This window comes from Sus scrofa, chromosome 2, assembly GCF_054392235.1.
Source record: "Sus scrofa isolate SSC_HxYL_T2T_F1_AM1 chromosome 2, Sscrofa_HxYL_maternal_Yorkshire_Landrace_v2.0, whole genome shotgun sequence".
NCBI lineage: Eukaryota > Metazoa > Chordata > Mammalia > Artiodactyla > Suidae > Sus > Sus scrofa.
Genome location: NC_139384.1, coordinates 76212005 through 76232980, shown reverse-complemented (window position 1 = coordinate 76232980; position 20976 = coordinate 76212005). Strand labels below are relative to the sequence as shown.

The 20976-nt window shown below is 56.1% G+C and overlaps 4 protein-coding genes across 5 annotated transcripts; 3 read left to right on the top strand and 1 right to left on the bottom strand.

Moving 5' to 3' along the window:
* Positions 1 to 3623: 3623 nt before the first annotated feature.
* Positions 3624 to 5456, top strand: JUNB (JunB proto-oncogene, AP-1 transcription factor subunit). The gene has a single exon (XM_005674483.4). The coding sequence runs from the start codon at positions 3910 to 3912 to the stop codon at positions 4951 to 4953; it is 1044 nt and encodes a 347-aa protein (XP_005674540.1). The 5' UTR covers positions 3624 to 3909; the 3' UTR covers positions 4954 to 5456.
* Positions 5457 to 8067: 2611 nt separating this feature from the next.
* PRDX2 (peroxiredoxin 2) lies at positions 8068 to 11714 on the bottom strand. Its single transcript, NM_001244474.1, has 6 exons — positions 11609 to 11714; positions 11008 to 11119; positions 10758 to 10911; positions 10076 to 10198; positions 9843 to 9973; positions 8068 to 8398 (listed from the first exon to the last, which is right to left on the bottom strand). Exons 2-6 carry the CDS (start codon positions 11108 to 11110, stop codon positions 8313 to 8315), a joined length of 597 nt encoding a protein of 198 aa, NP_001231403.1. The 5' UTR covers positions 11111 to 11119; positions 11609 to 11714; the 3' UTR covers positions 8068 to 8312.
* A 29-nt stretch (positions 11715 to 11743) lies between these two features.
* On the top strand, positions 11744 to 13381 carry THSD8 (thrombospondin type 1 domain containing 8). The gene is made up of 2 exons (XM_085012766.1): positions 11744 to 12086; positions 13176 to 13381. Exons 1-2 carry the CDS (start codon positions 11936 to 11938, stop codon positions 13373 to 13375), a joined length of 351 nt encoding a protein of 116 aa, XP_084868892.1. The 5' UTR covers positions 11744 to 11935; the 3' UTR covers positions 13376 to 13381.
* RNASEH2A (ribonuclease H2 subunit A) lies at positions 11744 to 20976 on the top strand. 2 transcript variants are annotated; one of them, XM_021079437.2, is made up of 10 exons: positions 11744 to 12355; positions 13135 to 13381; positions 14223 to 14641; positions 14851 to 14922; positions 15045 to 15171; positions 15289 to 15376; positions 18609 to 18746; positions 18853 to 18940; positions 20526 to 20649; positions 20760 to 20976. In XM_021079437.2, exons 3-10 carry the CDS (start codon positions 14515 to 14517, stop codon positions 20899 to 20901), a joined length of 906 nt encoding a protein of 301 aa, XP_020935096.1. In that variant the 5' UTR covers positions 11744 to 12355; positions 13135 to 13381; positions 14223 to 14514; the 3' UTR covers positions 20902 to 20976. The 2 variants fall into 2 exon arrangements, with proteins under 2 accessions (XP_020935096.1, NP_001231373.1); NM_001244444.1 differs by lacking the exons at positions 11744 to 12355; positions 13135 to 13381 and having other exon boundaries at positions 14413 to 14641.

Genomic DNA, 20976 nt, shown 5'->3' with positions numbered 1-20976 from the left:
TCCAACATGCCGGCCTGCCCCCAAACACACTAGCACCCCTCTGCCCTGTGCCCAACCCTGTTTGTCTAAAGGATAAAGGAGACCTTTTTTTTTTCTCTTTCTTTTTCGGGACCCAGGTGTGGCATATGGACGTTCCCAGGCTAGGGGTCGAATCAGAGCTACAACTGCCGGCCGGCCTACACCACAGTCACAGCGATGCCGGCTCCGAGCCACTTCTGCGACCTACGCTACAGCACAGGGCAACTCTGGACATCCTCATGGATACTAGTCGGGTTCTTTTCTGCTAAGTCTCTATAGGAATTCCAGGAGACTCTTCTTGAAAGGGCCTGCAGAACTTGACAAACAGCTGGCACTGCATAAATGCCTCTCTAGTTGTGATTATCCACACAAAAAGAGCTGAAATTCTGGAGTCAGACATCTCAAGTTCTAGATCAATTCCAGTGCTTATAGCTATGTGACATGGGGCAAAGTTCCTTACCTTTCTGTTCCTAAGTTTTTTAGTCTGTTAAATGGGGATACAAAGAGCATGCATTTCGCTGGATTGTTGGAAACAGGCAATGAGTTATTCCATGTAAACCACTTAGAAGAGTGCCTGGCCCATGGTAAGAGCCATATAAGTGTTAGCTATTAAAATAATAATTATTATTTCTCAGTCTGTTGGCCTGTCTCAAGAGTCTCTGAGTTTGCATGACTCTAATCTTGCATCTCTCCCTGCCCTGACCCCCACCCCCATACATCCACTTTTCCTTGCTCAGGCCTTGCCCTCCATCTCTACGCTCATGGGCCAGTCTTGCCTCTCTCCAAGGCTCCCCTGGCACAGCCAGCTTCAGCACTGGTCAGGGATGACTCACTGTGTACTCCTAGCCTGTGGGACCTGCAGGTTAGCCTCCTGAGATGCTGCCCTCCAACCAGACCTGCCCAGCCCCCCAACACTACCCCGTTGCGCCCCCGCAGGGCCCAGCCAGATGTCAGCTGCAGTTATTAGCATGGGCGGGAGACACAGGCCTGGCAGCATGCCTGCCAGACTCAGCGGCCACTGGAATCTCCCTTGAGCCTGGGGAGGGGGAGGGGAGCAGTTCAAGCAAAGGAGGAGGGGAGGGGGTACCCAGAGGTCACAAGGACCCTCCAAAGATGGGGACACCCCCAGCTTCTCATGGGACCTTCCTCCCCAACACCACCACCGGCTCTGCTGGACTTCCCCCTGCCCCCACATAGCTCAGTTTCTCTTTCGCCTCTTTCGTTTTCCTTCTCTCCTCCACACTTGGTGAGCTGTGTCTGCCCTACAAAGGCTGGCTATCTCCTCTCCCTCAGCCTAAGTCTACCCTAAAGAAACTTCCATGTTTCCAAAAGATAGACATGTCTCTTTCAAGACAGAGAGGAGACAGATACTGAGAGGCTCATCTCTGGTTCTAGTGGCTCATAGCCTACCTCCTGGAAGTCCCACCTTAAGTATAACTAAAGCCTCAGCATCTAAACCTTCACCCATTTTGGGGAAGAGGCTCTGGAGAGGTTCCCTCAGATTCGACTCATGGATTTTCAGGTCCTCTCTGTCAGCAGGGGAAGGGAGCCCTCAGATGAGGGAGTGTGGATCCCCCTTTGGGTATTCTGGATGGTGAGGAGACCCTCACACTAAAATAGGAGTAGGGCCTCTCACCCACGTGAGTGAAGGAGGAAGCACCCCAGCCCCTAGGGATGTATTTGGGGAAGGACCCCAGATCTCCTGGCAGAAAGTAAGGGCACCCAGCATGAGGTAGGAGGCCGTCGTGCCCGCCCGCCCAGGCGCCGGGGTCGCCCAGAGGCATTGGCGCGCCCCTTCTGCGCCCATCGGGCCGGGGGCGAAGTCCGACCCAGGCCCGCGGGCAGGCGCGGACCTGCCAGGCTGGGTCGGGCTGGGCAGGGCCTGGCAGGACGCGGCCCCAGAGCGGCTGGGTGGGGCTGGGCCAGGAGGCCGTGGGGGCCCCGGGGGCGGCGGTCGGGGCTGGTCGGGACTAGCCGTCTGGGGGCCCGGGCGCGCCCTGGGACCTGGCAGATACTCGGGCTCCCGGCTCCTGGCCGGGGGCCCCGGGACAGTGCTGACCCCACCCCTTCCTGTGCCCTTATATGGGCGTCAGAGAGAGACTCCGGGGGCCGCCCCGCCCCCAGTCCTGCCTGCGGACTCCGGCCTGTTGCCTTGGCGACCAGGCCCCGCTCCCCGGCGCGTCCCCCTCCGTCCGGCTAATGGAACCGTCCCCGGATTGCTAGCCTTTACGACACTAGGGCTGAACCACTGCAGGGGTGGGGGTCGATGACTGGGGACCTCTGCGGTTGGGTGTGTTCCGCTCGCTCTGACTTCCTCGGGGGTCGCAAGCCCAGGTTCCTCTTCCGAGGCGCAGGACCCGGCTGGACCCAGGGCGGGGCATATGGTCCCGTAGGATTCGAGTGACGGAGGCAGGGCCCGGCTCCTTCCCCCGGGGCTGTTGCCACACTTCCTGCCGCGGCGCTCTTTCCCCAGCCTGTTTCTAAGGAAGAGTGGGGTTGGGCGACCGCGCCCCGGCCGTCAGGCTGGGTCCAGGCACCAGGAGTCTTCACGGTGTCGGTCAAGCCGAGGATCACTAGGGGAGGGCTTTGGGGGTGGGGAGAGAGTATACTGGAACTTAGAGGTCACTCACGAGAGGGGGCGCCCATCATGGAAGATCTAGCAGTCCAGGTATCCTGGATCCTCAAAGACCCTTCCTCCCATGTTTCAGCCAGGGCCCCTCCCTTAGTGTCATCCCAGCTCCGAGGGGGTGCCCCGACCCTTCTAATTCTTTTTCATCGGGGCTTCGCAGTTGACCCCAATGACCCCTAGCCTCTGACAACGTCCCAGTCTTCTACCCCACATATTTTCCTTGACTCAGTGTACCCCAGAACCCTCACTTTTTCTGCTTATCTGGGTCCCCCCAGTTCCTTACTCTTCCCATGTAGGGGGCTCTCAGTCTCATGGATCCCAAGACCCCTACTAATTTTTTGCACAACCGGTCCTCCACCCGCTCCCGTGTACCCTTTTGATCTCTTATCCCTCCTTATTTTTCCTGGGTTCAGTTTCTCCTGTGAAAATTCCAGTCCCTCACCTCTGCTATACCTGGGACCCCTACTCAGTTCCTGCGTCTCCGTACTCTTCCTCCGTCTACGTTGCTTAACCTTCCTTTTTCTCCTTTGCTGGGTCTGTCATTGTATTCTCAGGCTTCCAACCCCTCTGCCATACTCTGGATCCCTCAGGCCTTTGCGTGTGCACCCCGGGACCACCCCCCACCACACACACATTTGCTCTGTACCAGTTCCTCGTATTCTTCATCGCGTACTCCAGGGGAATCATGGCTCTCCCTGGAGCCTCTCCCTGTCTACTTCGGACCGCCCCAGCCCCCTGCTCCCAGCGCACCTTAGGGTCCCCTGAACCCCTCCCCCTGCAGCCGCGCCGAGCCACCCAGCCCGTGGCCGCTGTTTACAAGGACACGCGCTTCCTGACAGTGACGCGAGCCGCCTCCTCCCCTTCCCCACGCTCCAGGAGGGGGGCGCGGGGGCCCGGCTCTAGAGACGGCCAATCGGAGCGCACTTCCGTAGCTGACAATCGCCGTATAAAGGCGTGGGGCTCCGGCTGAGCGGCCGGGACCTTGAGCGCGGCCAGGCCAGCATCGGAGCTAGCAGGGAGCGGGGAGCAAGGGGGAAGCGACACCAAGAAAGCGAGCGCGCAAGAGAGGGGCAGAGGGGCTCGAGGAGCCGCACCGAGCTTCTGCGCACAGCCGCTGGCTGGTCTCTCCCGGCCGGTGCCAGCCCCCGGGAACGCGCGTCCAGACACCCAGTCCAGACACCGCCGCGGACTGCGCGCTGCTCGCTGCAGCGAGGCCCGGGGCGGCCCCGCAGGGACCCCCTCAGACTGTCCGGGCCGCCCGGATGTGCACTAAAATGGAACAGCCCTTCTACCACGACGATTCTTACGCAGCAGCGGGATACGGCCGGACCCCGGGCGGCCTCTCTCTACACGACTACAAACTCCTGAAACCCAGCCTGGCGCTCAATCTGGCCGACCCCTACCGAAATCTCAAAACACCCGGGGCGCGGGGTCCCGGCCCAGAGGGCAGCGGTGGCGGCAGCTACTTTTCCGGCCAGGGCTCGGACACAGGCGCGTCGCTCAAGCTTGCCTCTTCGGAGCTGGAGCGCCTGATCGTCCCCAACAGCAACGGCGTGATCACGACGACGCCCACGCCCCCGGGACAGTACTTTTACCCCCGCGGGGGTGGCAGTGGTGGAGGTGCTGGGGGCGCAGGGGGCGGCGTCACCGAGGAGCAGGAAGGCTTCGCCGACGGCTTTGTAAAAGCCCTGGACGACCTGCACAAGATGAACCACGTGACGCCCCCCAACGTGTCCCTGGGTGCCAGCGGGGGGCCCCCAGCCGGGCCCGGGGGCGTCTACGCGGGTCCAGAGCCACCTCCCGTCTACACCAATCTCAGCAGCTATTCTCCAGCCTCTGCGCCCTCCGGAGGCGCCGGGGCCGCCGTCGGTACCGGGAGCTCGTACCCGACGGCCACCATCAGCTACCTCCCACACGCGCCACCCTTCGCTGGCGGCCATCCCGCGCAGCTGGGCCTGGGCCGCGGCGCCTCTACCTTCAAGGAGGAACCGCAGACCGTGCCTGAGGCGCGCAGCCGCGACGCCACGCCACCGGTGTCCCCCATTAACATGGAAGACCAGGAGCGCATCAAAGTAGAGCGCAAGCGGCTGCGGAACCGGCTGGCGGCCACCAAATGCCGGAAGCGGAAGCTGGAGCGCATCGCGCGCCTGGAGGACAAGGTGAAGACACTCAAGGCCGAGAACGCGGGGCTGTCCAGCACTGCTGGCCTCCTCCGGGAGCAGGTGGCCCAGCTCAAACAGAAGGTCATGACCCACGTCAGCAACGGCTGCCAGCTGCTGCTTGGGGTCAAGGGACACGCCTTCTGAGCGCCCCCCTATTCCCGAACGGACATTTCCCCAGCCTGGACGGCTGGGCGCACGGCTCCCATGGGGCGAGGGGGCAGGCGGTGGGCACTGGCCCAGGGGCCTGGGGACGCCACAAACCACACTGGACTCCTGCCCGCCCGCTCTGCGCCCAGTCCTTCCACCTCAACGTTTACAAGCCCCCGCTTCCAAGTTTTTTTGTATGTTTTTTTTTTTTTTCCTGCTGGAAAGACTCAATTCATATTGAATATAATATATTTGTGTATTTAACAGGGAGGGGAGGAGGGGGGATCGCGGCGGAGCTGGCCCCGCCGCCCGGTACTCAAGCCCCTGGGGAAACTGGGGAGGGGGACCCTCGCCCCCTGCCCTCCCCCCTCTGCGCCATACTGTGGAGAAGAAACACGCACCCCGTCTTTAAAGAGTTTAAGATGTGTTTGTGTGTGTGTGTGTTTGTTGTTATGACTTTTTATTGAATCTATTTAAGTAAAAAAAATGTTCTTTATTAATTTCTGTTGTCTTTTTTTTTTTTTTCCCCCAAGCCGGGAGGGCGGAGGGAAGAGAGTACTCGTCTGCCCCCACCCCACTGCAGTTTGTAGCTTGCTCCTGTAACTTTGTCATCCTCACTAGCTCTGTTCAGGCATCCGGCAGCCGTAGCCCGGGTGTCCAACCCTTCTCGCGTCCCCTGATCTCCGGGGTTGGAAGGTCCAGGGCGTGGACGCGGTCCAGCTGCCCAGAACCGGGGGGTGGATGCCTCGGGCGAAACGCGCAATGCGCAGGCCCGGCCCCGCCCAGCCGCGCGCGCCGGGGCTTTCCCCGCTGACGCAGCGGAAGCGGTGTCCAAACAAGGGCTGATTCTGCCTAGTGACGTGACGGCGGTCTCCGGGCAGATTCCGGGAATCCCCTCCCCCGCTCTGCCGGGCAGGACCGCGGCGCCGGGAAGGGGGCCGGGATTTTCCCAGGCAGGAGGCTGCAGAGGCCCGGAAAGCCCCAGGCCTGGGTCCAGTGTCCGCGGTGGGCGGACGGTGCTCCTGAGACCCCGGAACCACCCCAGAGCCTCCCCCCATCGGGCTGGCGCCTGGGCCTTACCACGCCCACGCCCACTCTGTCTGACCTGACCCGGGCGGGGGGTTGCAGTTGCCTGCGCGTCTTTGCCGCCGCGGTTCCCCCCCTCCCCCGTGCCAGGAAGGGCGGTGCCCGCCTGCCAGTTTCCCCTCCCGGGTGCCAGGCCGGGAGCGAGGCAACTGCCAGGTCTGGTCCTGCCGGGGCGGCTGCTCGGGCCGCCTGCTTGGGCGCCGCCGCCCTCGCATGGGGCTGCCACCCCCGCAGCTGGGACGGGTGGGAGGGTGGCTGATGACCCCTGGCGGGGAGGGGGGGCGGCTGGCTTTGGAGCTGGAAGTCCTCAGGAGCAGAGGGAAACCAGGCCACAAGGGCAAGGCGAGTAGAAAGAGACGCTTCATTAATTCATTAATAAAATACTGAACAACCCAGCCCTGGAGTCACTGTCTGGATTAGGGCAGACAGACAATAAACAAGCAAACAGAGTTGCTTGTTCAGAGTTGGTGAGTGCTAGGAAGAGAAAAAAACTGGTAGTGATGGGGCAAGGAAGGTGAGCTGCTTTGGAGACTGGATGGGGAATGTGGACCTTTAATGAAGTGGCTTTTCAGCAGATTTGAAGCTGAGCCCTAAGAAAACCCTGAGTAACAGTGTTCTGAGCAGAGAGAACAGCACATGCTTCCTGTGGCCAAAACAAATTCAGTCTTAAAGAATATCAAGAAGCCAATGTGTTGCAATTAAGTGTACCAGGATAGGGGAGATGAGGTCAGAGAAGACCACGAAGGGCCTTGGGGAGAAGTGTAGATAAAATTCCAAGGCTGAGATGAGTGCCCTTGGAGGGTATTCCAACATTGACCAGCTGGATAGCGTTATTAATAATAGGTCTGGAGTTCCCGTCGTGGCGCAGTGGTTAACTAATCCGACTAGGAACCATGAGGTTGCGGGTTCGGTCCCTGCCCTTGCTCAGTGGGTTAACGATCCGGCGTTGCCTTGACCTGTGGTGTAGGTTGCAGACGCGGCTCGGATCCTGCATTGCTGTGGCTCTGGCATAGGCTGGCAGCTATAGCTCCAATTCGACCCCCAGCCTGGGAACCTCCATATGCCACGAGAGCGGCCCACGAAATAGCAAAAAGACAAAAATAATAATAATAGGTCTGTGGCAGTTCCTGTTGTGGCTCAGCATGTTACCAACCTGACTAGTATCCATGAGGACGTGGGTTCGATCCCTGACCTTGCTCAGTGGGTTAAGGAACTGGCATTGCCGCAAGCTTTGGTATAGGTCACAGATATGGCTTGGATCTGGCATTGCTGTGGTGTAGGCCAGCAGCTGCAGCTCCAATTCTACCCCTAGCCCAGGAACTTGCATATGCCACAGGTACACATTTCCTTCCTTTTATGTGGAAGGAAATAGAACTCAGAGTGGTAAAGCCACTTGCCTGAACCTGCACAGCATCAAACTGTACTCCTTCAAACCCTCTCTTGCTCCTAACACCTACCTTCCAGCTTAATCCTCACTGTTCCACTCCAGGGGCAGTTGTGCACTCCTTCCAACCTGGGGTGGGGCAGAACTTGCAGTACGGATTGTTTGTGTAGCTCAAGCTCCCTCTTGGTTCTGCTCTCAGGACTGGGTCCCCACCTTCTTCTTTCAGCCCCAGGGCCCCGAGCTTCACATACTTTCTCTCCTTTAATTTGCATGGTGAGGGGGTCTGGTTGTCAATTCCCATCTTGCGTTGAAGAGACCCAGGCAAGATCACAGCCCTTAAGTGGCATTTGAACCCAGGCTGCCTGATGGCAAGGTGTGGGCACTGCCCAGCATGGCCTGGTTTTGGGATGTAAGGCAGCCTGAGACTCGTTCCATTGTAGGGTGCCCACAGCGCCACCTCCTCCCTGCCCCTCCCTCCCCCAACTCTGCACCTTTCAGGCGGAGACGGAGAGTAGGCAGCGATCTTGAGGCAATGCTTCCACCTAGTGGTGGAGATCAGTAACCACAGTGTCAGTTTTTCAGGGCAGAGCCTGTAGAAGCAGGGGTGGTACCACATCCAGACAAACCACACCAACACAGACTTACATTTGTCCCTAATACTTTATTGGTCACCAAAAGGCCTGTACCCAGCTATGTCGCTCCAGGAAAGGGGGTCACCATTCACCAGCTCCCAGAGAGGAGCTTGAGAAGGCCCTGGCCTAGTCCTCTAGGATTATGGACTGTGGAGTCTCAAGGGGCAGGTCTGGCTTTTCCTGGGTCAGTACAGGGCACCGAGGGAGGGGCACAGATGGAGGCCAGAGCCCAAGCTTGCCATATATCTGCCAGCCTAGTTGTGTTTGGAGAAATATTCCTTGCTGTCATCCACGTTGGGCTTGATTGTGTCGCTGCCTGGCTTCCAGCCAGCAGGACAGACTGTGGAAAGACATAGGGATGCACACATAAGGCTAAATTGCCTTATTAAAGGTTGAGCAGTAGTGAGGGGACAGACAGAGGCAAAGCAAGAGCATGAGTTCCAGACGAAAAAGCCTGGAGCCAAGTGGTCCAGGCCCAAGACCCTGCCACATGATGAGAGAAGCCTCTCAAGCCCAGCTGCAGGATTTTCTGGCTGATATTTTTTTCTATCTACTTTTGGCCACCATGGGGCATATGGAGTTCCCAGGCCAGGGATAAGATCCAAAGCATGGTTGTGTCTTATGCAACAACTGCAGCAATGCCAGATCCTTTAACCTACTTTGCCAGGCTGGGGATCAAATGAACTTGCATCCTGGTACTGCAGAGACACTCCAGATCCTATTGCCTGCCACAGTACAAACTCCTCAGGCTAACATTTTAATTTTGCCTTTTTTTTTTTTTTTTGCCACACACGTGGCAAGCAGAAGTTCTCTGATCAGAGATCAAACCCATGCCACAGCAGTGATAATGATGGATCCTTAACCTGCTGTGCCACCAGGGAACTCATTTGGGCTCCTTTAATTCCATATTTCTCTCTCAGCCCCATCCCCACTGGACTTTGAGGGCCTGTAGTCAGGATGTGTCTTTCACTCAAGAAGATACTCTGATTCAAGTAATATTCAAGCCTGACTTGGCACGTGCTTTCTCAAATACCTCCTACAGGAGTTTCCATTGTGGCTCAGCAGAATCGAACCCAAGTAGTATCCATGAGGATGAGGGTTCAATCCCCAGCCTTGTTCAATGGGTTAGGGATCTGGCGTTGCCATGAGCTGTGGTGTAGGTCGAAGATGCAGCTTGGATCTGACATTGCTGTGGCTGTGGGGTAGGCCAGCAGTTGTAGCTCTGATTCGGCCCCTTCCTGGGAACTTCCATATACTGTGGGTATGGCTCTAAAGTTAAAAAACAAACAGGAGTTCCCGTTGTGGCTCAGTGGTTCACGAACTCGACTAGCATCCATGAGGACTTGGGTTCAATCCCTGGCCTTGCTCAGTGGGTTACGGTCTGGCTTTGCCATGAGCTGTGGTGTAGGTTGCAGATGTGGCTCAGATCCCACGTTGCTGTGGCTGTGGCATAGGCCAGTGGCTATAGCTTTGATTTGACCCCTAGCCTGGGAACCTCCATATGCTGCTGGTGTGGTCCTAAAAGACAAAAAGACAAACAAGTAAAACAAAACCTCTTAGAGATTTCTATTATCTCCCAGCTCCCAGCTCCCAACTCCCCACCCTTATATTGAGGTAGCTTCCCCACCAGATTAGAAACTTCCTGCAGACAATGCCCTAAGCTGAGTCTTCTTTAGGGCCCTCACATCTATATCATAGCAATGATATGAATGCAGTGAACATATGCATAGACAAGAGCTGCATGAGTACACGTGTGAAACCACGTGAATGTGGTGTCTGCTCACCTTCCCCATGCTCGTCTGTGTACTGGAAGGCCTGGACCAGCCTCAGAGCCTCATCCACAGAGCGTCCCACAGGCAAATCATTGACAGTGATCTGGCGAAGGACACCCTTGCCATCGATGATAAAAAGGCCCCTGAAATATCAGGGTTCATAGTGAGGAGTGGGAGCCTGGGGCATCATCCAAGACTGGTCCCCTCACCCTGAGGATGGGGGCTTCCCAAAGGTCCCACAGTACCTGTAGGCGATGCCTTCATCTTCCTTCAGCACACCATAATCAAGGGACAAGTTTCTGGTTACATCAGCCAGCAGGGGGATTTTCAGGGGGCCCAAGCCTCCCTCCTTCCGTGGGGTGTTGATCCTGGGGAAAGGGGAGATAGGGCTGGGACCTCAGGAAGCCTGGCACAGCAGGGTCCTCACCCTGTGGGCCTGGGTGTGATAAGGACTGGAGAAAGGGTGCTGGAGGTGAGAGATAAGGGGCTTTAGAGCAAGGCCCTGGGAGCCCCACCCATCCCACCCTGAAGTGGGAGCAGGGGCTGTTTCCCACAGCTGGGAAGACTAAGCTAACACTCCAGCAAAGTGGCTTCACATGTGCTGGTGACCTCCAGCATCTTGGGGCCCAGCGCTTCACTCTCTCAAACTGGAGTTTCCACCTGGTTGAAGTAGTTCTTGGGAGGGAGGCCATGTGGCCCTGAGTTAGATAAAGCATCTGCAACTCACTGGGCTGCCATGCAACTAGTTTACAAATGCTAATGACTTTCATCATCCTTAAGGACTTGGGCATCACTATCTCCATTATTTTCAAGACAGGAAAGGGAGGCGCAGAGGCTGAACGTCTGCCAAGAGAACACAGAACTTGTACCCTATAGAGATAGTAGGTTTAGCTGCACCCTCCCCTCCTTGCTGGTCCCCACTCCTACCAAGCCAGGTGGGTGAACTGAGAGTCAACGGAGACGCCCAGCACCTCGCAGCCCAGCTGGTGGAACTCCTCAGCTCGATCGCTGAAAGCGATGATCTCCGTGGGGCACACAAAGGTGAAATCCAGCGGGTAGAAAAAGAGGACCAAGTACTTCCCTGGGGAATGGCGTCGAAACAGACAAGGAGTTAGGGCCCAGTGACTCTAATGATTGTGCCCTCACCCCGTCAGGGCCACCTCCACCCCGCCCTCACCTTTGTAGTCAGAAAGCTTCACCTCCTTGAAGGCGCCATTCACCACGGCAGTGGCCTGGAATTCCGGGGCGGGCTTTCCGATGTGCGCGTTGCCAGAGGCCATGACTGAAAGCTGAGACCCCCCCCGCCCCCCGCTCCGGGTGAGTACGCTGGGGAAGACCCTTTGTCCCCGCTTCCCAAGGTCACGCTGCGTACCGGGCCCAGTTACTGAGTCAGAGCGGCGGCGGCGGCAGCAGCAGCAATGCCCCGCACCCTCTCTGAGACCAGGTCTGCACTGGCCTGGAGAATGTGGGAGACCCGCCCCCTTACACAGCTAGAGCGTCCCGCGGCGGCCGCCCGACCCTCCCAACCCTCCCGTTAGCGCGTATGCCCGAGTGCTGGCGCGCAAACCCACGGTCCCAAGAGGGGACGCCGCGAGCTGGGGGCGGTGAGCCTGGGGATGCGGCCTGTACTCCAAGCTCTGGCCTCGGTTTTCCCCGAAAGGACAAAGGCAGCCACTACTGCGGGCGGAAAACAAAGGCGGCCAACTCAGGTCTGGATAGGGCCCGAGCTGCTCCAACCGGGCTCTCCCTGCAGCCCAATGCACTCCAAGTGTCCATACCTGCGTGGGCAAGGGCGGGACGCACCGACGAGAAGACTCAGGTACTTGCGTTCTCGGGGCCAAGCGCGCCCAGGCACGGGGAGCCTTTTATGCTCGGCCCGAACCATGACGCGCAGGGCGGAGGGGTGGGCGGACGAGCGGTCGGGTCCACTGCAAGCGCAAGAGAGGGGAAACGGAGCCGGCCGGGTCCACGTGCCCGCAAGCGGCGGGGGGAGACGCGCGGCCGCGGATCCCGACCTCTGCGCTAGCCCTCGAGGCTGGTGCCAGCGCCGCAGACTCCGCGCGGGGCTCCTCTTTGGAGCGCGCCGGCGTCGGTTGGAGTCCGGCATGGCCCGGAGCCGGGCGGCGCTACTGCTGACGCCTCTGATGCTCCTGCTGCTGGCGACCTTTGCACAGGTCACCCCCGACTACCAGTACTTCGGAGAGCAGGGCGAAGGGGACACCTGGGAGCAGCTGCAGCTGCAGCATCAGGAGAAAGGTAACCACAGGCCGCGGATGTGACAGTGCGGAAAAGTGCCTCATTGTCCCACCACTTCACCAGCTGGCTGCAAATAGACCCTCCTCCAGGGACTTCCAACCTCTGCCCACTTGCGCACTGGCGGCGCCCCTTGGGTTGGTTGGTTACTCTGACGTTCAGTTTACTTATCTGTAAATTGAGACTGAGACTGTCTTTAAGCAGCTTAACATGGGGAGAGAGGACGCGGGCAAGCAATAAATACCGAAGTAGACATAACCATAAACTCACAGGTAAGTGCTGGCAAGAGCAGAGATAGAGAAGGAAGGGCGCAGGTAAACTTCTGAAATCAGAAAAGGCCCGGCTGAATAAAGATAACCAATGCAGCCAGAATGACAAGCAAAAGCCAAAAATCGAAGATTTAGGGGGAAGAGTGGGCCAGGGAGTCCGATCAGCAACTGCCAACTCCAAAAGTTCTGACAAAGGAATGGAAAGAGGCCAGTACTGTCTTGGTGAGGGCATAAGGTGTCAAGACATTATGAGTTGTGCTAAGACCTGTCAAGAAAGGCTGTAGGGAGGAGTCAATAAACAGTTGTAAAGGGCATCTGATAAATGACGTGGCTGCTTTAAAAGTGGCCATAATAATTGTTTTTGTATTCCATGCTAGCACATCGCCAGGGGCTTTAAGTACCTTCATTATGCCAATCATGTAATTTAATTTACTACCTGGAAACCCTGTTGGTCATGTGACACTGTCCACTGGAGAAAGGCTCAGGTCACGCCCCTGAAAATGGGAGTCACCTTCAGATGGTGAAAACCAAGGGTATTGTACCACACTCCCATCTGAACAGGCAGGCACAGGTGGAAAGTGTCATTTTGCAGTCTCTCTGGGGCACTCCTCAGATGTGTGTTGGAAGGCTGGCTTGTTCTCTCTAGGTCTCAGTTTCTCAATCTGGGACTAGTGGGAAGATTAAAGGGGATAATCTGTGGTAGGGTACCTGGCACAGAAGAACGGCCCAGCAAACATGAACTGTTGTTATTTGTCAGTGTCTTTATCTTCCTCCCTTCCTAGGGGGGGATATGTTCCCCCCCTACCTGGTCCTCCATCCTTAGACTTGAAAGACTCCGTCCTTGGTCCGTGGGGAAAGTGGCGCTGTTTCTGCGACCTGGGCAAGCAGGAGCGCAGCCGCGAGGTGGTGGGCACAGCGCCCGGCCCGGTGTTCATGGACAGCGAGAATCTAGTGCAGGTGCGGCCCTGCAGGCAACGGGATTGTTCATCCTGCGAGCCGAAAGACTGCGACTGGAGGCCCTGAGCCCAGGTGTGGAGCGGGCACAGAAGAGCAGCGGCCGGCGCGACCTAGCAAATCCAGGCCGCGAGTCCCCAGGGTGGGCGGGGAGAGAGGAAGGGCTGTGGGGGTGGGGCGGACACCTGGAATGGAACACTGAGGCACTAAGCCTGCGGTTTGAGCGCAGTGTGGGAAGGGAGAGCTGTCAGGAGGTGCGAGCCCCGCTGGTGTCCGATGAGAAAGGAAGAAAGGTTGTGGGGGCGGGGAGGGGAAAATGGAGATAGAGGAACTGGGACCCTGGTGAGGAACAGAAACCCGCAGGCGGAGAGCATGAGCCCCGCTGAAAACAGGGAATAAACAGAGATGTGCGGTGGGGGTGGCGGACAAATGTGGGAGGCGTGCGCCTCATGTGGGAGAGAGAGGGAAGAGGGCGATGGAGGGGGGCGGGGGCGTGAACCCGGAGTTGAGGGGTGGGGAAGGAGCTTGCATGGTGGGCGGAGACTCTGAGCCAGAGTCTGGAGGTCTGGGATCTCGTTTCGGGGGTACGGGAGGCGTAGCCCGGATGACGCAGAGGGTAGGGAGCGGGAGAGGGGCAGGGGGCTCCGAGTGAGCAACGGAGAGAGGGAGCTGGGGGACTCCAAGTCCAAAGGTTTGAGCCCAGTGGCGCAGTGATACCTAGTCCAGAGGGCTTAGATTGTGTGGAGTGACAGGGACCGCGAGTACAGAGGGCCTGAAGCCGGATAGGGGTCAGGAACTCAGTGATGCGGACGTCATATTCTGGCAGTCTAGTGGTATTCGACCTTCTCGGCCCTGATCATGTTAGGTCCTTCAAGGCCCGCCTCAATTTCCCTTTGCTTTCCTCTCCTTTCTCTAGCCCCGGAGGTGTCCAGAGACACCAGGGCGGAGCTTGGAAAGCGACCCGCCCACCCTGTTTCCCAAACCCAGGGAACACTGGTCAACCTCGGGAACTACAATTCCCAGGAAGCCACACGGCAGCGGTGTCGGCGTCGGCTGCACAAACGTCACCGGCGGCGGGAGCGTTGGGGGCGTGTCCTGGACGACAATTGGTCGAGAGCTAGTACCGCTTCGGGGCCTGCGGAAAAGGGGCGCCAAGAACTTTCCTTGCAGACTTCATTCCTGCGGCTGGTGGCGGCAGCCGAGACGTCATGGATCTCAGCGAGCTGGAAAGAGACAATACGGGCCGCTGTCGCCTGAACTCGCCTGTGCCCGCTGTGTGCCTCAAGGAACCCTGCGTCCTGGGCGTCGATGAAGCGGGCCGGGGCCCGGTGCTGGGTGCGCTCCTAGGGCCGGGTGGGGGAGGGGCGTGATAACGGGGATGCAAGTTGCACTGGAACGCAAGCCGGGATTGCACCGGACTTGGGGAGGGGAGTAAGAGTAGTGATGGTCATGGCACTGGTGATGGTACCGGAAAAAAGCGGTGATGATGGAATAGAGAAGGCAGCTTTCATGAGCTCACTGGTTAGATCCCCCCTCTTTCCCAGGCCCCATGGTCTATGCCATATGCTATTGCCCTCTGTCCCGCCTGGCAGATCTGGAGGCCCTGAAAGTGGCAGGTGAGTCCTGGGGTACATCTAGGGAGGGGGTTCCTGGGCATATGCAGGGGCGGGTGCCAGCTGCAGGGGGAGAGCAGAAATTGGGACAACTGGCTGCTCCCTTTCTCTCCCAATCCTCCTAGATTCAAAGACCCTGTCAGAGAGCGAGCGGGACAGGCTCTTTGCGAAAATGGAGGAGGACGGAGACTTTGTGGGCTGGGCATTGGACGTGCTATCTCCAAATCTCATCTCTACCAGCATGCTTGGGCGGTGAGGGGGGGGGTCCCCGCGGTGAGGGGGTGCCGGGTTGGAGGGGGCGCAGCCAGCATGGGCTGGAAGGGATGAATGATGGGAATGAGATTCACTGGGCTCTGTTCTCCACTGCAGGGTTAAATACAATCTGAACTCTCTGTCCCATGATACAGCCACTGGGCTGGTGCAGTATGCATTGGACCAGGGTGTGAAAGTGGCCCAGGTGAGCTAATTGTTGAATTGCCTCTACTTGATCAGGGTAAAATAGGTGTATAAAAGTGCAGTGGACACTCTGCATCAAGTACACCTGGATTACCTCAAGAACATTTGTTACTTGGGAGTTCCTGTTGTGGCTCAGCAGTTTAAGAACCTGACATAGTGGCCATGAGGATGCAGGGATGATCCCAGGCCTCGCTCAGTGGGTTAAGACTCCAGTGTTGCCACGAGTGACAGCATAGGTTCCAAATGTAGTTTGGATCCAGCATTGCTGTGGCTGTGGCTTAGGCCAGCAGCTGCAGCTCCAATTGACCCCTAGTCAGAGAACCTCCATATATCACAGGTGCGGCTGTAAGAAAAGGAAAAACACGGAAATTCACATTGTGGCACAGCGGAAACAAATCTGATTAGGAACCATGAGGTTGCAGGTTCGATCCCTGGCCTCGCTCAGTGGGTTAAGGATTGGGCAATTGCTGTGAGCTGTGGTGTAGGTCAGACAAGGCTCAGATCCTGCATTGCTGTGGTTGTGGCGTAGGCCAGCAGCTACAGCTCCAATTAGACTCCTAGCCTGGAAACCTCCATATGCCGTGGCCGTGGCCCTAAAAAGACAAACAAACAAACAAAAAAAGGCGGGGGGGGGGTCCCATCATGGCACAGTGGAAATGAATCTCAATTTGACTAGGAACCATGAGATTGTGGCTTTGACCCCTGACTTTGCTCAGTGGGTTAAGGATCTGGCATTGCTGTGAGCTGTGGTATAGCTTGCAGACAAGGCTTGGATCCTGTGTTGCTGTGGCTGTGGTGTAGGCTGGCAGCTGTAGCTCCTATTGGACCCCCAGCCTGGGAAACTCCATATGCCACGGGTGCGGCCCTTAAAAAAAAAACAGGAAGTTACAGTACCGATTAATAGATTTTTTTTAACAAAAAGGAAAACCAAAAAAGAAACTGTTGGAGTACCCCTTTTGGCGTAGCGGAAATGAATCTAACTAGTATCCATGAGGACGTGCATTTGATCCCTGACCTCGCTCAGTGGGTGGGGTATCCCGCATTGCTGTGAGCTGTGTTGTAGGGTCCCACCTGTCTGTGGCTGGCAGCTATAGCTCCCATTCAGCCTCTGGTCTGGGAACGTCCATATGCCATGGGTTTGGCCCTAAAAGGCAAAAACAAAAAACAAAAAAATTGTTATTGCTGTTGACTTCCTGCTGCTTCTTCTACCCTAAATGTGTGTTCCACTGAGGACCATAGTGGAGGCCCTAGCCTCACCTCCATCTAACCTATCTCCATATCCTAAAGGCTCAGTGTTGAGAACAAATCCCACATCTGTTCACCTGCCTGCAGTCTCTATCCTAACCCAAGGCACCCTCCCCTCCTGGATGCCTGCCCCATCCTCCTCCAGCCCCCTCCCCACACAGCAGCAGACAAGTGTGACCCTTTTACATCTTTTTGAAATGTAAATCGCAATATTTAATTTTCTGATCACAGTGGGAATGAAATCAGGAAAATTCACGAGCAAGTGGAGAATGAGATTAAATCACCAGAGAGAAATAGAAATTGGCATTGCATCCAGTGCTCTGAGGTAAAGAACAGACTGTTTTTTTTTTTTTTTTTTTTTTTTTTTTTGCTATTTCTTGGGCCGCTCCCGCGGCATATGGAGGTTCCCAGGCTAGGGGTTGAAACGGAGCTGTAGCCACTGGCCTACGCCAGAGCCACAGCAGCGCGGGATCCGAGCCACGTCTGCAACCTACACCACAGCTCACGGCAACGCCGGATCGTTAACCCACTGAGCAAGGGCAGGGATTGAACCCGCAACCTCATGGTTCCTAGTCAGATTCGTTAACCACTGCGCCACGACGGGAACTCCTTTTTTTTTTTTTTTTTTTTTTAGAACAGACTGTTTTGAATGAATCACAAGGGCAGATACACTAGAGATAGGGAAAGTAACAAGGGGGGGTGCTTGCTGAGGAGGTGGCCAAGATCCAGGACTGGAAGGTGGAACTGATGATGCAGTATTGCTGCAGACAGACAAGGTCTCTGCCCTCAGGGGTTCATGACCAAGTCAGGGGAGAAGGATAGGCAGTTGGTACGCAAATAGTAAAGGTGGTTTTTGAGAATAATACCTGCTCTGGAGATTACTTTTTCTGTTACTTTTCTGACCTCATCTCTGCTCCAGCCATGTGGTGACTGTACTACTGTACAGAGCATTTGGTATGGTCCCACCTCAGGGCCTTTGTGCTTGCTGTTCTCTCTGCCTAGGACACTCTTTCCCAGATCTCCCCATGGCTCATTCCCCTGTCTCCTTCAGGCTTTTATTCAGATGTCACCATCTCAGAGTGACCTCCCCTGAATCTCCCCGAACTGTTTAAAATTAATAACCACTTCTGGATCTCCCTTATGCTTTATTATTTATTCTGTTTCTTTTTTCTTTTTTAAAAGTGGCTGTACTCACAGCAAATAGAAGTTCCCAGGACAGGGATTGAATCTGAACCATAGCTGCAGCAATGCCAGATCCTTTAACTCAGTGTGATGAGCTAGGGAACCCATGCCTCTGCAGCAGCCCAAGCCGCTACAGTCAGATTCTTAACCCACTATGCCACAGTGGGAACGCTTTTCTGTTTCTTGTCTGTGGTCCTCATCAGGCTATCCTACCCAGGAGGATAGAGGTGTTTTTTTGTGGGTGTTTTTTTTTTTGGTTTTTTTTTTGGTCTTTTTTTTTTTTAGGGCTACACCCTCGGCCTATGGAGGATCCTAGGCTAGGAGTTGAATTGGAGCTATAGCCACTGGCCTGCGCCACAGCCACAGCTATGCCAGATTGAATTGCATCAGCGACCTACACCACAGCTCATGGTAGCACTGGATCCTTAACCCACTGAGTGAGGCCAGGGATTGTGAACTCATGGATACTAGTCAAATTTGTTTCAGCTGAGCCATGATGGGAACTCTGATAATACGGGTTTTTGTCTGGTGTGTTCACGCTATGTCCCTGGCACCTAGAGCTACTCCTGGCATGTAGTAGGTGCTCAATAAATGTAGACTGGATATTGTGTGATTCAGGGAAGCCTCCTTTGGAGGTGACATTTGAGCTGAGATCCTCTGGGAGGAAGGTGCAGCTGGGGCTGGAGCTGAGAGAAGTGTATTCCAGGCCATAGGAACAGCAAGTGCAAAGGCTGTTTAGCTGGATCATGGGCACAGTTGTTTTTCCGGATGCTTGTTGAATGAATATGTTTCTGTCATCACGGCAGGTGTTTGTGGACACTGTGGGGCTCCCAGAGACATACCAGGAGCGGTTGCAGCAGCGCTTTCCTGACATTGAGGTGACAGTCAAGGCCAAGGCAGATGCCCTCTACCCTGTGGTCAGCGCTGCCAGTATCTGTGCCAAGGTTGGGCCCCCGCTGGCCATGGACAGCTCCCCACATCCACCTGGGCAGGAGGCAGGCCCGGCTGCTTCATGAGGAGAAAGATCCCAAGTGCCTGTCTTGCCCACAGGTGGCTCGAGACCAGGCTGTGAGGAATTGGCAGTTTGTGGAGAAACTACAGGACCTGGACACTGATTATGGCTCAGGCTACCCCAATGGTGAGCAGACAGCAGTGACAATGAACTAACAAGGCAGCTCTCGACTGCCTCTGAGTTTTTCTAAGTTGTTCTCTCCACGCTGCTCTGCAGCAGAAGAGGCTGAGGTGCAGACCAGGGGTGGAGGGAGATTTACTTATGGCCAATGTGTGGCAGAACTAGATTCGGTCTCAAAGGCTCTCTTCCTTCTCCCCTTCTCCCTCTCTGCTGTCTCTCTGTAGCCCCAGTGAAGGACTGAGACCTACAGTGGCCATCTGTCCCTTTGCTAAGAAGTAGGGGACAGAGAGAGGGGTACCAGTCCATGTCCATGCCCAGTGGCCCTAGCTTAAATCCATTGTTTTTCAAAAAAAAAAAAGAGTTCCTGTCATGGCTCAGTGGTAACGAACCCAACTAGTATCCATGGGGACACGGGTTCAATCCCTGGCCTCACTAAGTGGGTTAAGGCTCCAGCATTGCCATGATCTGCAGTGTAGGTCATAGACGTGGCTCCAATCTGGCATGGCTGTGGTGAAGGCTGGCAGCTGCAGCTCCAATTCAACCACTGATTCTTCCACTAGCCTTGGAACTTCCAAATGCCACAGGTGTGGCCCTAAAAAAAACCCCCAAAACCATTGTTTTCATTATGAGGCTCAGGCTCCTTTTTTTTTTTTTCCCCAGCAGGTGGAAGTTCCCAGGCTAGGGTTTGAATTGGAGCTGCAGCTGCTGGCCTAAACCACAGCCACAGCCACACAGGATCTAAGCCATGTCTGTGACCTACACTGCAGCTCACAGCAATGCCAGATCCTTAACCCTCTGAGCGAGGCCAGGGATCGAACCCTCTTGGATACTAGTTGGGTTTGTTACCAATGAGCCACAATGGGAACTCTTTTTTTTTTTTTTTTTTTGTCTTTACGGGAGGCTCAGGCTCCTTATCTATAAAATGGAAATGATTGTGCCCTACCTCCCTTCCACTTCCCCAAGGACCTGAGGGCTGTTGTGATCACCTCCCCCATCCCACTCCCTGCCTCAGCTCCTAAAGAGGCAGGGGTATAGGGCAGATGCAAAGATTCAGTGACTGGGTTCAAGGAACCCTTTGGTTGTTGGGTGGGGCAACACAGCAAGTCTGTGATTGGAACTTAGATGAGGCCAAAGGGAGGAAAACAGGTCCAGGCCAAAGGCAGTTTTGGCAGCATTCAGTGCTTACTGAGCCTCTGGTACATGCCCTGTGGGACTGAACCTTAGGGATTTTTCAGGAAGCAGACCAACCAGGACCTCCCCGACCCCACTGAGTTTGTGGTTACATGGGGGAGAGGGGCATTAACCCAGTGGTCCTCAAATGTAGGTTCAGTGGCTGTTGTCCTTGGGGAGGTAAGGGAGATGTCTCAGAGGCAGTATCCCTAAACTGCACCTTGAGCAACTGTTGCCCAGACAAGGAGTCAGGAAGAACTCCCTGTGCAAAGGTCCTATGGCAGGAAGTTAGACATTGGATGGTGCCTCAGGTACTTAAGAGGAGGCCTGAGATGAGGTGGCAGGGCCTCAGATGCCAGGCTGAGGAGCTGTGATTGGCAGGCTCAGGGCTATCACATTGTCCACCTTCCCCTTCCCCCAGATCCCAAGACCAAAGCTTGGTTGAGGAAGCACGTGGACCCTGTGTTCGGCTTCCCCCAGTTTGTCCGGTTCAGTTGGCGCACAGCCCAGAGCATCCTGGAGAAGGAGGCAGAAGATGTTACATGGTAAGTGTCCTGGAGGTGCTCTGAGGAAGGAGGGTGAGAGGCCAGGGCTCAGGCCTGTCTGGGAGGGCTGACCCCCAGAAGTGGTCAGTGTCGCCACCTCTCTCCCACAGGGAGGACTCGCAGACAGGGGATCAGGAGGGACTCAGGAAGATCAAGTCCTACTTCAGCAAAAGCCCCCGAACCCACCCCTGCCCCCACCTCTCCCATCGGTACTTCCAGGAGCGGGGCCTGGAGTCAGCCACCACTCTCTAGGAGCCAGCCCGTATCCCCTTTAGACGCCCCCCACCCCACCTCCCAGTTTGATTGATTAAAATTGTGTGAAGAGAA

Excerpts from the sequence above, each read along its gene's own strand:
- JUNB (XM_005674483.4), top strand. The coding sequence starts at position 3,910 with ATGTGCACTAAAATGGAACAGCCCTTCTACCACGACGATTCTTACGCA.
- PRDX2 (NM_001244474.1), bottom strand. The coding sequence starts at position 11,110 with ATGGCCTCTGGCAACGCGCACATCGGAAAGCCCGCCCCGGAATTCCAG. Across the intron at positions 10,199-10,757 it reads CAGTTCACCCACCTGGCTTG|GATCAACACCCCACGGAAGG; the intron begins GTAGGAGTGGGG and ends CCCTTTCCCCAG. Across the intron at positions 8,399-9,842 it reads CACAGACGAGCATGGGGAAG|TCTGTCCTGCTGGCTGGAAG; the intron begins GTGAGCAGACAC and ends GTCTTTCCACAG.
- THSD8 (XM_085012766.1), top strand. The coding sequence starts at position 11,936 with ATGGCCCGGAGCCGGGCGGCGCTACTGCTGACGCCTCTGATGCTCCTG. Across the intron at positions 12,087-13,175 it reads GCTGCAGCATCAGGAGAAAG|ACTTGAAAGACTCCGTCCTT; the intron begins GTAACCACAGGC and ends CTCCATCCTTAG.
- RNASEH2A (XM_021079437.2), top strand. The coding sequence starts at position 14,515 with ATGGATCTCAGCGAGCTGGAAAGAGACAATACGGGCCGCTGTCGCCTG. Across the intron at positions 14,923-15,044 it reads GGAGGCCCTGAAAGTGGCAG|ATTCAAAGACCCTGTCAGAG; the intron begins GTGAGTCCTGGG and ends CAATCCTCCTAG. Across the intron at positions 18,941-20,525 it reads TGGCTCAGGCTACCCCAATG|ATCCCAAGACCAAAGCTTGG; the intron begins GTGAGCAGACAG and ends CCCTTCCCCCAG.